This window comes from Corvus moneduloides, chromosome 4 (genome assembly GCF_009650955.1).
Source record: "Corvus moneduloides isolate bCorMon1 chromosome 4, bCorMon1.pri, whole genome shotgun sequence".
NCBI classification, from domain to species: domain Eukaryota; kingdom Metazoa; phylum Chordata; class Aves; order Passeriformes; family Corvidae; genus Corvus; species Corvus moneduloides.
The window spans coordinates 22,825,877-22,840,518 of NC_045479.1; the positions used below are offsets into that span (position 1 = coordinate 22,825,877).

The 14,642-nt window shown below is 41.1% G+C and overlaps 1 protein-coding gene across 1 annotated transcript in view; it reads right to left on the bottom strand.

Annotated features, from left to right (window-relative positions):
- The window catches only part of MYH9 (myosin heavy chain 9), a 69,713-nt gene that overhangs the window by 17,736 nt on the left and 37,335 nt on the right, over nt 1–14,642 (bottom strand). The window contains exons 7-19 of the mRNA XM_032105417.1: nt 13,959–14,022; nt 13,309–13,407; nt 12,317–12,460; nt 10,574–10,669; nt 9,383–9,501; nt 8,137–8,289; nt 6,781–6,954; nt 5,823–5,996; nt 5,150–5,264; nt 2,597–2,790; nt 2,137–2,258; nt 1,709–1,778; nt 605–765 (exon numbers count right to left, since the gene is read on the bottom strand). Of these exons, the coding sequence (XP_031961308.1) occupies nt 605–765; nt 1,709–1,778; nt 2,137–2,258; nt 2,597–2,790; nt 5,150–5,264; nt 5,823–5,996; nt 6,781–6,954; nt 8,137–8,289; nt 9,383–9,501; nt 10,574–10,669; nt 12,317–12,460; nt 13,309–13,407; nt 13,959–14,022 (1,685 nt within the window). The remainder of the gene's footprint in view (nt 1–604; nt 766–1,708; nt 1,779–2,136; nt 2,259–2,596; nt 2,791–5,149; nt 5,265–5,822; nt 5,997–6,780; nt 6,955–8,136; nt 8,290–9,382; nt 9,502–10,573; nt 10,670–12,316; nt 12,461–13,308; nt 13,408–13,958; nt 14,023–14,642) is intronic.

Here is a 14,642-nt window from a genome sequence, read left to right on the forward strand (position 1 = left end):
AAAACCAGCACAATTTCCAGTGAACTTTCTCTTGATTTTCAGTTTTCTTCTGCTCACGTAAGAGTGGCTATTCTCTCCTTAATCCAATTTCCTATTTAAAAAAAATTTTCCCTCACGTCCTCTAATCTGAAAAGCTTTACTATCTTCACTTCCAACAAGGGAGATCTGAAACAGAGGTGTGTTTTCCCACCAAACTGACAGGTACTACTTTTGTTCTTAGAACTGTACAATTTGCAGCCCTACCTAACAGCTTAAGGGAAACCCTACACCTCCTGCATCAGTACTATACTAAGACTTTTCCATTTGCACCTTCACAGCACTTCTGTCAAAAACCTGATCTGCTGCACAGCATTCTTATAGAGAGGAACAGACTTTACTGCTCAGGTTGTTTCTGGGATACAGCACTCAGAGATTCCTGCAGGTGCCAAAAGTCTGGCTTTATGGAGATGAGAAAACCCTACAAGATCATACAATAAATAAACCATGACCTTTCTGACAAAAAGGCAATTTCTAGACATAATAATTTCTCTTTTTTGAAGATAAACTTGTACCTGAATGGGAGAAATACATGTTTATGATGTACTTTAAAAATTATGGCACTTACTTCCTGGCCAGGTAGCCTCTGCAACATGCTTGGAATCCAATAATAACATCTGTGATCTTCAGGTCTCTCTCTTCTTCAAGATGAGCAAGGACTCCAGCTCTGAAAAACACTTTACTCTGTCCAATTCTGTAAAGGTTGGAATCCAGCTCCAATGCTTTGATCTAAAAAGAGAGAGAGAAGAATTCGTGTCCTACAAAGAATTCTTCACTTGAAACATCACAAAGCATATTTGTGGCTTGTGGCTCTAAGACAGCCCTTCTCTACAACGAGCCACTCAGGCCAACCAAAGCTGCTAACTCCCAATAAAGTCCTGGCCTATCTCAATTAGAGGAGCTGGAGCTCAGCCAAGCACAGCATCAAATTGAGGTAACCAGAGACAGAAGATATAACAGAAAGCATCATCTAATACAGTATCACATCAGGCACTCAGAATACAAGGATGCTGTGAGGAATGCATGCCTAGTCTTGAGAACTCTCTTCCTTTCCTTGAAGAAACATCTGTTGATCCTTCCTATTTACTTTTTCCCAGTCCTATCCTATTGTCAAAATAAGACACCCCAGCCCAAACTTCCTTCCAAGGATTTGCTGCCAGTGCTTATACTAGTTAAGAAGAATCAGCTATACTCCCATAAGACAGAAAAAAGGGAATCCCTTATAGCCAAGCTCAATTCAAGCCTAGTCATCAAGCTAGAGCCAACGCTTTTCCTTAGAAGCAGGCAATTCTACAGAAACTAATTGGAGCCTTTGCTGAAAGCATTTGTCAACAGCAGGCCATTACAGAAAGTTTACTGAAGCCCATACTTTAAGCATGTGCTTTAATGCTTCTAAGCATTTTGATTCTATGAATACTGCTGGCATCTGAAAGTGTATGCATCTGTGGAAACAAAGATCCTCTTTGCCTAGGATTATTGAATCTCATGCTAGACAAAAGCCTCCATCCATGAAGCCAAGAGGAAGCTTTTTGCACCCTTCTCTCAGACAAAACATTTTGACTTTGGAATTTTGGTCTGTGAGTACAAGTTATATTTAGCATGCACAACTCCAACTTTTAAACCACACCCATAAAGTTTACTCTATTCAAGTAGAGTTTCTGGGATGTTTTACCATCAGCACGCAAGCCTGCTTTCCGTCCATAAATCCTTTGGGAATTGCATTTGGAGTTAAGATTTCATATCTGAAAACGAGAAAGCATCAGACTAGTCACATAAGTGTATTTGAAAACAACAAAACAAAAGAAATCAGTACGCATTCCTATTATGAGCTCAACAGTTTTTCAAAAAACACTGCACCTCTAGACAGTAGAGTATGAAGCAGCAGTCTTGGACAGGGTCCTCTATGCCTCACCTTAACTATACCCTTACTGAAGAAATCCAAGATGCTTTTGGGAGGCTTTGTGCCAGGGAATACCAAGGTACAGATGTGTTGTCTTTGAAAAATTTGCAATCTAGTTGCAATAAAAGACTTCCATTTTTGTACTTGTGTCTTAACTTTGCCAGGCTAAAGACTACTTCAGATTCTTATCTAGGGCTCACCTTTGTCTGAATTCCTGGAATACAACTCTGTTGGGGAAACCTTGACGACAAATACGGATTCCCTCCAGCACTCCATTACAGCGAAGCTGGTCGAGGACCAAGTGGGGGTCTAGTTTTCCAGCCTAGTGAGGAAAATGTATATTTTATGAATACCACTAAGCTTTTACAAAAAGGGCTTACCCCCTTGCCTCTCCCTCTCTCTTTCTTGTAAAGCTGCCAGTTCTCTCTTTTCCAGTTAGAAGCAATAGAAAGCTTTTATGCCACTTTAAGAAGTGCAAAGATCAGTCTCCAAAACTTTAGTAAGCATACAGTTATTTAAGATGACCTTAAAAAAACACCCTGACAAAACAGGGCCTCTTCCAGATCTCTTGTAAAACCTGACAGAAGGTATCAACCCAGTCACATGCCCCAGGAAACCCATGTAAGAATGCATGGGCTGTGCTGTTAGAACTGTCTTTACCTTTTTCTCATGGTTGGGGATAATGCAACGGACGAAGTTGGGGTTGGTGTTCCTCAAGGTAGCCATCAGTTTAGCCAGCTGTTCTTTGTAGAGCTGTCCCACTGTCCGGAACATTCCCTTCCTGGTTTTAAAGGCCCCTGGCAATGCTGTATCTGACATACCAGCTACCTGATCCAGCCCAACAATACGGTCCACTAGAGAAAGCACAGGAAAGAGCATTAAAATTTTCCCACGAACAAAGGAAGCATTGGAACATACAGAGAACATCTGGGTAGAACAGGATAAATGAGAGGAGCTGCAGGATCCTTTTTGCTTCATCTCTACACAGATGTCGACTCCTGTACAAAATTTGTGCAGGGATAGGAGCAGGAAGGAAAAGAAAGCATCAGCTCACTACAGGAAGTTTGAGTGATGGAGTCAAACTTAATCCCAAACACATTCTACTGATGCCCTGGATGGCAGCACTGGAAGAGCAATCTAGAAGTGAGTTTCAGATGCTTCTACTTGCTTAGCTTAGAATGAAAAACAACAAACCAAGAGTTCTAGCTGGTAGCCCAGCAGAGTCAACTATTAGTTAACTCTGATCCAGAAGGGGCCACAGATAGAGAAAAAGCCCAGCTTCACTCTTGCATTACAAGCAGGACTGTCACGACCGATGATGAGAAAAGTCATATCTACTTGTAAACTGAACAAACACAGTAAAAGGCATTACAGAAACCAAGCCTCGAGATACCACTGCTTGAGTTGCTTTTGGAGTCCAAGCGTTCTATGACACAGACATGAACAACAGCACTAGGAGAAAGTCAGAGCTCCCTGCCCCCAACAGTTTCTCCACTATGCAACAGTGACATCCAAGCATTGATGAAGTTACCACCTTGATGGATGGACACCACAGATTTTTTTTTCCTCAACAGAAGTCAGCTAGATCTGATAGGGAGCAGGGGTGAGAAGAAACTAAGTTTTACTTTTTCCCATTGCTTTTCCACATGGAGATAAAAATTCACCCATCCAACAAAAACTAACTGTATCACTATGACTTTCCACACCTCCAATACACTTTCACTAAGGGCTCCAAACTAGTCTGCACCATCCTTAGTGGTTGGCTGATGCCTACACTCAGGCTCCCAATCTTCACTCCACCAGAAAATACACCAGCTTGTGCTCAACTGCCTTCTGATTAAAAAAACAATACAGCTGCTAAGAGACACCCCTACAAAAGAATATACAAGAATGAATACTCTTCATTGACAACTAATATTAGTTAAAAACTGTTCACTTCTAGAGCAGCTGTTGGAATAGGGTCAAGGTTGTCTTATCAGAAAGAAAAGAAGGTTATGTTACTCGATGACATCACAGGGAAACCCACAGAAGTGCATCTCAGACTGCGGCCGTACCAATCCTCTTAATCTTGAGCCCTGCAATCTACTTCAAGATAGCACAAAGGACCGTCACTTGCAACAGGAGATCCAGCTAAGAATACTAAATGAAAACTACTAAGCTGTGGTCAGTTGACGTTTCAAGTCCAAAAGTAGTCTCACACAGCAAAGGCCTTGTTAGGCATAACTCGCTGATGGCCATTTTTCATCCAGTGGGAGTTCCTTTGCCAAACTTTCTTTTAAATTATCAGCTGCTAAAGTGAAATCCCAGTACTAAAACCAATGTTAAACTGGATTTCAGTTTCTATGTAGTCTCAGAATTTTTCCTTCCTTATCTTGCAAGAAATACAGCTGTACTAGCTCTACATTCAAACACTTGACAGGGATTTGCTTTACCTGTTCCTACCCAAGTTGTGCAAGAGAAAATTTTAGCACCTGAATGTGTCTGTATTCTTGTATCCACTTTCAAGGTGAGTTTTACTTTTGTTTTAAAGTCCATGAGGAGCTACTAGCACAAAGCAGAGGAAATGAACAAGAAAGACAGGCAGGTATGACAAAGGGACAAAGAAGTTAACGGAAGCATATCTTGCATGGCTCTAGGATGCATCACACACATGACACGACAGCTGGGTTTCTCAGTCACCTGGTTCTAGATGAAGAATAGGAAAGTGTTGATAGAAATAGGCTCTCTGAACCTTCTGCATCTCTGCAACAGACAGAGACGTCAAAGAAAACCTACCACAGAAAGTGACAGTAAGACTCAAAAGCAGATAAACCCAGAGAAGATAGAGTAAAATACTGAACAACATCGCAGAAAGGGCACACTTAGTTGCAGGACTGAAAACAGATTCCGCCTCAGATCTTGAGTGTTGCAGCTATGCAAGCTGCTGGCTCATAATGGTGCATTGATATTTTATCCCAGCATTTCATTTTGAGACAGAATTGTTATATATGCAGCAAGCTTAACAGAAGTTGATGCAAGTGAATCTTTCTCTTGAGTGACAGTGAACTTTTAATGAAATACCATGATCTAAGCAAAGGATGTTCCAGATAATGCTCATCTTGGTGGCTTAGTCTTCAGGGGAAAAAAGCAAAACAGCTCATCACAGACTTCTGATGCTCAAGCTCTTTCACACAGAAAAAGAGCAAACAAATGAAATGAAGTTTAATTACATACCATCTTTCCACAGCTCAGACACAAACTTATCCGATGACTGGTGGAGAAGAGTAGCAATGTTATCATTCAGCGGATCCATGTTCTTCATCAGCCATTCATCTGCCTTATAGTCCACCTGGAGAAGGTAAACACATCAAGAAGCTTGGGGGGCGATTTTCTGCAGCACAAGATCCAACAACATCTGGCACAGTAAAAGCATCACTGAGGTTTGCACAACAACAGATTACCTAACCACTCTTGGATTTGCCATCTAAGTAAGCATGCCTAGAAATTCTCAACCCTTACAAAAAGCTGCATGTTCTGTTCTGTCAGAAAGGGAATGGATTTGCAATGCTAGTTTGTACCATCCAGAGTGTGACACAAAAAACCAACTGCATCAGCATTTCTGGTGATGAAGTCTTGATGCAAGTTTCTGAAAAGTACCTCCAATCTCACCAAGTGACAGAGAACAAATTTAAATTGCTGTCAGTTTGACATGTCTTGAACTATAAATGTTGATATAACTCGCAGGCAAATCTCCTTAGGCCCTGTAAGGTCCTCTGCAATGGAACATTTCCATGAAATCTTCTGATGGTTTCTCATAGGGAACCGTTTTGGTAAGTAGCCATTTCTAAGAAGCAGTGCTTATGAATTAAGTATTCCAACCATCACATTTTAGTTATTAATTCTTTACCTTGCCAGCATAATGTATGATACAGAAGTCAGCTTTGTCTTTCAGCTGTTTTGGCTTCTGAAATTTGGGGTGGGTGCCTTGTTCTTGAACAACTTTTTCCACAAAGCTTTTGTCTGTTGCTTTTGGAAACCAGCACTCTTCATCCAGCAGGGCCAGTATACCAGGAGGCCCAGCCTTAAAGAAGGGAAACATCAAAACATTATTAACTACACAACTGCAACAATAATTAGCACCTTTAAATGGCTAGAGGAGAAAAGAAAGGATACCTAAGCCTGATCCACATCACATTCACCTCTTGTGTGGTATCAGTTAAACTATTTCCATTGTACTGGAAATTGTTAATAGTTCTTCAATATCCTTATCTAAATCCTGACCATTTTAATGGGAAAGTCTCTTCTGTGACATTTGTCTAGATCGTTTTTTGGGAAAAAATATTTTTTAATAGAAGAAATATTATTATGCAGTTCTCTATATATATTCAGGTGTCTAAATGCAAAAGGCCATAGCAGAAAGTTTCACAAACTAGTCCTTACTACTGGAATATCTACTATGAAATTTGGAAATTCTCAGGTTTCATTAGAGCAGAATGAAAGCAACAGAGATTCACAGCTTCTCATCACATCTGTAGTTAAGCAAGGAAGTTCACATCACTTATGGCAAGCTGCACGTACATCTAGCACCATGCAGACCCACACAAGTGAGGACAACTTAGTGAGAGGAAATAGATTAGATCTATTTTCATGCAGTGTTTCCTACAGAACTGATACTAACAGCCTTATTGGTGACACACTTTCAGACAAAGAAGAAACTGTTTGCTACTGCTTCTAATCACATTAGAGTGTCAGGAGAAGATTACAAAAGCTAGAGGGCCGGTTTCCAATCTACAGGCAGAGGTGATGTCCTCAGTGACAAAATCAGTGCAGCCATTTCCCGGTCGACAGTAAAACAATGAACTTACCGGCTTCTCTATGAGGTCAATGCAGGGCTGCAGATCCAGGCCAAAGTCAATGAAATTCCACTCTATGCCCTCCCTCTGGTACTCCTCTTGCTCCAGAATGAACATGGTGTGGTTAAAGAGCTGCTGCAACTTTTCATTTGTGTAGTTAATACACAGCTGCTCAAAGGAGTTCAGCTAATGAAGAAAAAGGTAGAAAGATGTTTGAGCAATTGCTGTGAAGACACAACCACTGTTCTCTTCGCACAAAAGATCATCTCTGCAGTTCAGGAATCTAAGCTAGAGTGGGGCAGACAGTCCACTGTCAATAACCCCTTTGGATATGAACTGCCTGTTCTGTCACGTGTCACTGCACATTGCTGCAATCCCTAGGGAAGTTCATACACATTGGTTCTCAGACTTTGCAAAAGAATGTTTAGCTGTAAACAGCAGCAGAATTACAGCAGCTACTTAACCCGGGAACAGAAAGGACTCTAGTTTTCTCACAAATGGAGAGCAAGCAAGTCCTCTTCATAGGAAGAAGCAGCAACAGAAGCCTGAAGAGGAATTTCTAAAAGCCTGTGGACTGGAAAGTCCCATTTTAATCCTTATATAAAATCAGAGCAGTGAAAGTGAGGGAAATTTCTTCAGAATTTCCCAATTTCTTCAAACAGTAAGGATAAGGTTAATAACCCACAGTGCATTTTTACGTTTGACCACACAAAACATAACACAGCTTCTAAAGACAGTGGTCCTGTTCTACTTCCTGCACATTTCAGTAATTCTTAACTATGTTATTTCTGTTCCTCTCCTTTCCATGAGATCCAGCAACCATGAAGCCAAAGGTACACCTATCAGAGGGGGAAGGAAACAAAAATACCTCACAAAACCCAACCAATAAAAAAAAACCCCAAACCCCAACTTTTCTGTGTTTCAAGTTTTCTATTTCATGAATAAATTGGTCCAATTCATTTTGCAGCAGTTCATGAGCTAGACCCAGCGTAGCATAACTCAGGTTGACAGGAGATGCTTGGCTGGGATAATGGGAGGATACTTCTTTTCTGATGGCAGTCTGTGGCTGCTTCAGACTATAATGCAAACCACATCCTAAAATTATTTCATAGAATCCTGTAACAGTTTGGCCTAACAGCTCACTGTCATCTAGAGAAGGAGCTCCCATTTCCCCTCTCTCCCTCAACTTTCCTTCAGTTCTTCCTCTTCTACACTTATCTTGCATGAGATTTGATGCTGATTCCCCCTTTTTGTGGGCTTCACATCCTTTCCAAGAGTGTGTTATTTTCCGGTTGTAAAGTTATCTCCTTCAGCGGTCTTTGCTCCACTTTAAACTGTGCTGAGTGCAAGGACCTGACATCTCCTTACCTCAAAAATCTCAAAGCCAGCAATGTCAAGGATTCCAATGAAGGATGCACCCTGTCTCTTGGTCTTATCCAAAGCCTTGTTGATGCGCATAACCAGCCACCGGAACATCCGCTCGTAAGTGGCTTTAGCCAGTGCTTCAATGGCAAAATCAGCCTAAACAGCAAACATAAACATCAGGAGTTGCATGACAAACCAAAGAAAGGCACAGTTTACACTATTTCAGGATCTAGCAGCACAAATGTAGTCTGAGATTTTTCTCTCCACCACGAAATTCACTGAACAAGGCTTATTTCAGTTTATTCCCAATCAAAAGTAGATGGCATAGTGATACTCCATATACAAGAGCAAAGAATTTGTCTCTATATTAGTATGTCAAAACCAAATTTCAAGATCCTGCCTGCTGGAGAAAACAAGAGCTGGTATTAAAGAAAGAAAAACTATGCCCAGTCACTTCCAAAGACATGGTGTATTTCATAGGCCCAAAGAAATGGATTTAAATTATTTTTGTAACTTTGGATTTGTGAAGCCCAATCCCTCCCTGTGACTACCCTACCTGTGTTTGACACAAATACTATGTGTAGTAAGAAATTAAACATCAAAAGGGAAAGGCAGCATGGAAAGGCAACCTGCGACTTTTTCCAGACTTCAATCTCTTACCAATCCCTTCCATGTTACAGGGGCATGTTTCTTTATTCAGAGGATAATGCTGTGTTCATAAAGAAGTCAGGCAATGAGTAAGCACAGGGGTTTGCTCCATTCAAGCAGGCCACTAGCTCCTAGGTCAGGTTTCATTTACAGCATGACCAGTCAAGAGCATTACAAAATTTCCAATCAATTTCAAGGGTGAGCTGCAAATTCTTCTATCTTAATAGCTGACCTACTCAAAAATAGTGCTTCCTGTACTGCACCAACTTGAAAATGTCAGCCTTGCACACCACATTGAAACTACTAAGTCCCCAAGGACAGCCAGTCACCAAAATTAGGGGACTTGTGTTCCCTCTGGTTTTTTTCTCAGATAAGTGCTAAGGGACAAGGGTGAATTCTATCTTAATATACATTACACGAGCAAGCAATATTTTATGCTAGAAGCAATATATTATGCTACAATATTCATCAGGTGTGCTTGCCATACATTGCAATCATAAAGATGGTTAGTAAACACTACAGAAAGCTCTGATACATTCGTTAGCTGTGCAGCAGTAAGATTAGAGACCAAAGTACTTGTTCACTTTTTGAGAATGCCTACCTGCTCTTTGGTCTGAGCTTTCTGGACATAATCTCGCCCAACTTTGATGCGAGGAGTCAGGATGCCTCTAGTGAAATCCGTCACGTTGATACCCAAAAGGTGAGCCACCTTCTGAGCAGCTAAAGATGGTAGGAGGAAACAAAAAGATTCATATTATTCTGTTTTTCTTGTAGAAAGCAAGAAAAAAAGGAAAACATTCTGGGAACTGTCTTTAGAAAAGTCAGGAAACAGCTGACAACATTAAACGAAGAACAGGTTGCTGAGACAAAGTATCTTCCTAACCAAAAAAAGTCCAAAAAACCCCTCTTGCAACCAATACTACAGCTTATTGAGTTTCTCCAGAAGCCACTAGAGTACATTTGAAGCAATAGCCTCATACTACTAAGTCATAATACAGAAGCTTCAGAAAGGTCACTGTCTGTAACCAATTTAAAAATACATCAGATAATGGATTTCTTAAGCTAATTGTTCTGTCTTCATCTACTGATCAGTCTTTGAGGCAACTCTCTATTTCAGATTTGAGACCCAAAACCCAAATGATTTACTCTCCTCCCTAAAATGGCATTTAGAGCATATTTTTAAGAATAACAGCCAAAAAACCCCATTTAGAGATAAAGTAGCAACCTTTGCACTTCTGCAGTACATCTACAATGAAGGTCTGAGTTAAGTCTTCCAACAAATAGTCTTCTATCACATGAATAATGGCACTGTTTACACATTCAACAATGGGCAGTGCAATTAAAATAGGTACACATGCTTTATACCCACCATAAAACTATCCACCACCTTAACTCTTACAGTTACCAGACTACCTACATAGGCAGCAAAGAACATTCCTTAAAATCTGATAATATAGGTTTGAAGGAGCAATTACTGTAGCTCCTTTAAAACACACACTCCACATATTCCAGTAGAGTAATCTTTTTCATCTGTTCATCACGTGTACTTCCTGCCTAGCCCTGACACAGGAACAGTGCCACATTCCTGCCCATGGGTGGCTGCAAACACACGCCTGGCACAACAGTGTGTATTTGTACAGAGCACAGCAGCTCCTCTGACAAATAATTCACCTTATGGAAAAGCAGGACTCCAGCACTCCATACATACTGTAATACACTCTCCCACTTGCAAGAACTTCCTGTAGGCTTTTTTCCTGCACTTTTCTTTGGTGTGGGAGAAGAGATTGGTTACCTGTATTGTCTGGCATAGAGGCTTGGTCTGTATTACGCTCCTTCTTGAAGACTATGTTGCCAAGTTGAAGAACACCTGAGATAACCTTCAGCAGACCTTTTAAAATAATAGTAATAATAATAGCTTAGTGTCAGACATCACCAAAAGCCTTGATATGACCCACTTACCTTTCCTGACATGGTTAAGAGACCCACCTCAGCATCCTAAAAATCCTTCTGAAATTTGGGAGAAAACACCACTGGCTACTCCTCTAAATAACTCCCATTCAGGACAAAGGACTTGCCTTGTCATTCCTATGCAAGACTAAACAGCCCAGAAATTTACCCATTCTTAACATCACTATAAAACAGTTAGAGACAGGACTGAGGGTAAAGTGCCACCTACAACATCTGTATTTTTTAATAAAACACTTGTTCTCTGCTTGAGAATCAAAACTCAATGAATTTGATACTCAATTTTCCTCAACAGTTGTTGTTGAACAAAGGAAAGAGACAGTTAAGAGTACACCCCAACTAAAGATTTTGTTTCTTTAACCCTGAAACACTTTCAATTTCCTGCCCAAGACGTGTAGTCCTTACAGACACACATTATAATGTACAGAAGGCAGCAGGATGTGGGCGAAAGTGCCTGTACTGTAACTATTACTAATTATATGCTGAAGCACCCCACCCCATTGCTAATGATATATTCATACTCTTCAAACGATGCATGTCAAAAAAGCACCATCAGATGCCAAGACAGGGAAGACAGCTTCAATTCAATTTTCATCATGTATCAGTCAAAGCTCATTGCATAGTAGGGTCCAGTTGCCTTGAGCAAAGCAAACTGTCAGTCACTTGAAAGTGGATCTCGTAACAAAGATTTTTTTGTCCCCCAACTTCTACCTGTTTATGCCGATTTTGGCATACACAGCATGGATTTATAGTAGGCCGGATTGTAAAGAGCAGTACTTATGGCACAGGTACATATTCCCTACAAACACAAGAGCTGCAGCCTGCAGCAGAGGAGGTGGTGACCTCAAAGCACAACAGATGCTTGCTTGCTTCAGTGAAGAGAGTAACAGTCTTAACTTTAGAAGACCACATACATTTTGAAAGTGAGACTTTGCAGAACACTGATTCCCAACCAGTGAGGCAGATCATGAATGAGAGAGCACAGAGCTCTGGTGAATACGTATCACTGCGCTTTGTGCTGGCTGCGTGCAATTCTATTTTCACTGTCATGCTACTGTGCTCCCAGTATCAGACAATATTAATTTCTGATCAGCAGTTCAGTGTTAAGCTGGAAAGAAAGGCACTACGACCAGCCCATTCTCAAAGGACTAATCCAGCAGGAGTTGGATCAGGTACTTTAGAGCCACTGCTAAGGGATAGGGGGAGCACACAAGCCATGCACTGCATAGGAGAATGAGGGGATTCTTTTATCTGGGATGTGTTTTTCATAAATTGAGTATACCAGCCTCAGAGTGGGAACAAAAACAGCAAGGAGAACCATGTTTTTATTAGCTGCTTGACTTCTAAAGTTAACTGTATAAACTGAAACTGTGCTGGTAGATCCTGAGGTGGGTCACTCCAAAGCCACTCAATTTTGTTACACTTGGGGCAGGGGACACAAGCAAAACAAAACCAACAAAAACCCTAAACAAAAAGCTAACAAATCCAACCAAAACAAAAAAAGAACATCAGAACAAAACAGCTCAAGAGCCATGGCCTGTTCCCTCTTTTATTCCTTGCATATTCATACCTATCTGCTCTTCATCTGGGATGCCCATGATCTTCATTGCCTCCATGGTCTCCTGAAACATGTCTTTGTCTTGCTGACCCGGGATCGTAACGTGCCCATTGGAAAGGAAGCGGTATTTGTTGTAAGGCTCCAGCAGCAGATCATCTTAAGAAAGAATTGACAAAGAAGTTGCTATGGTTTTTTTTTAAACAGACAACAAGCTACCACCAAAACCAAATTTCTGACTTGCATACACTACCAGGTCCTGGATGAATCTGGGGTTAAGGCCAGTTTTACTTCAGGTTGAATATTTAATGTATTTTAGATAAACACAGAGTTCTTCTGTGTTATTTCCTGCTATTCCTTCCTCTGGACTACACCACCAAAGCAGTGTCACTCATCATTACACCCTAAATCTGCAAAAAGCAGGGATTAACTTGAAAGTATAATTGCCTTTAATTTCAGATACCTCGCTTGTTTCAAGTCAGATAAAAGTTAATATATTAACTCTGAAACAGTAGCAGCTATGAGAAAGTCCTCTCCCTTTGTCATTCCTGCAGAGCAATTTGCAGCTCTTGCACAACACAGACCCAGATTACCAGGCTGAGGTATTAAAGCAAGGTGTGCTGGGATCCCAGACTGCTAGAGCTGCTTAGAGGCTTGCAGATTTGCTCCCCTCAGTTACATGCCGAGTACATCACAGCAGGACCATTCCTGCACCAGAATGGTTTACATCATGCAAGACTAGACTAAACATGGGACAGTGATTTAGATAAGGAAGGGCGTAGAGTCATTGCTGGCAAGGAGACAAGTGCAGGAAGGAACCAGAGAAGCAAGTTTTCAGGAACTGAGAAGTGCAGGGGGAGGGCAGATGGAAGTGGAGGAGAGCTGACCATATCTAAAAGGCAGAGAGAAGGAGCTGTGAAGAACAGGTCCTAGTCTACAGGTCCTAGTTCTGAACCCCCTGTTGTTGTAGTTATGGGACTCCCTCATCACAACACAATCATACTTACTCTTCAAATGCTCCCCTGCCCCAGAGAGCAGGTAGTAGAAGATGTGGAAGGTTCTCTCCTCTTTGGCCTGGCGAATTGCACGTGACTTCTCCAGCAGATCTTCAGAGAGTCAAGGCATGTGACAGGACATACAAATCACTTCCTATTCCACGGTAGGAAAAAAAACTACCTGATGTTCTCCTCATGCCAACTGACAGGGGTATTGACTTAGCAATCATTATCAGTCAACAACCCACCAAGCTTCTGGTCTCAGTTCTGCCAGCCTGTGAATGATGACCATGGTAAGAGAGACTTAACTGGTAAGAAACAAAAAAATAGTGGCCATCAATCCCCACTTGTCTTGGACAGAAGTGAGAATGACTTATGAAATTCCACACCTATTCATATTACTGCAGTTTATGCTTGCATTTCATCTCTCAGGATTAGAATTCATTCATTCATTCTGAAAAGATCTGCACCACGATCACAAAAGGTCACAAAACACTATTACGAGGAAACAGAAGACTACGACAATGATCTTGATAGCAGAAATTTAGAGCGTTTCCAACCGCTTTCTCAACCTAAGTCAGTTGTGAAGAGACTGCTAGGTACCATTCCTGTCACCTCTAGAGCCTTGAACTTCTCCTTTCAAGGGGTTACAGAAAGGATACAGGTCTCAATATTGGCTCCAACAATGTAGCCGTTGACATCAAAGTTGATTCTGATAAATTTGCCCTAAGAGGAAGACAACAGCATTAAAATTAGTATTCATTCTATCTGGTAACAGCAGTAAACAACAGAAGTAAACCATCTCTTTTTAATCCAGGAAAGGAAACTTGGAACAGGTCAGGCAGGTTTTAGGCAAAGCATAAGGTCAGCCAATAGGCAATGGCTGCTGATCACAACAGCAATTTAACAAAAAAAGACACCAAGCACTTCCAGGCACTTCTGTCATTGTGACAGCCTACAACTTACACTCAGTGTTTCAACCTAGATTTCTCACAACCAGGGTCCCTTCAATTTCACATGTTGCACACTACCTTGACAGTTCCACCTCTTTCAGTGTTAGCTTCAACTATTTTTATTTAGCTCCAGCTCCCCCACCTGCCTCTCAGATGCTGCCCATTGCTCTCCAAAGCAAGCACAGTAAGGACCAGTATTTGCTCTCCAAGATAAAACTGACTGTAATGATTACAATAAAAATCAGCACAGATGATCCTGGCACAGGGTCTGGTCTCTTCATTCTAGAGACCTAAAAGATCTTTTCTGGATAATTCACTGAATGAAATCAACTTCCCAGATTAATTTAAAGGAAGTCACTCAGTTATTCTATCCCTGACAGCAATATCCCAAAA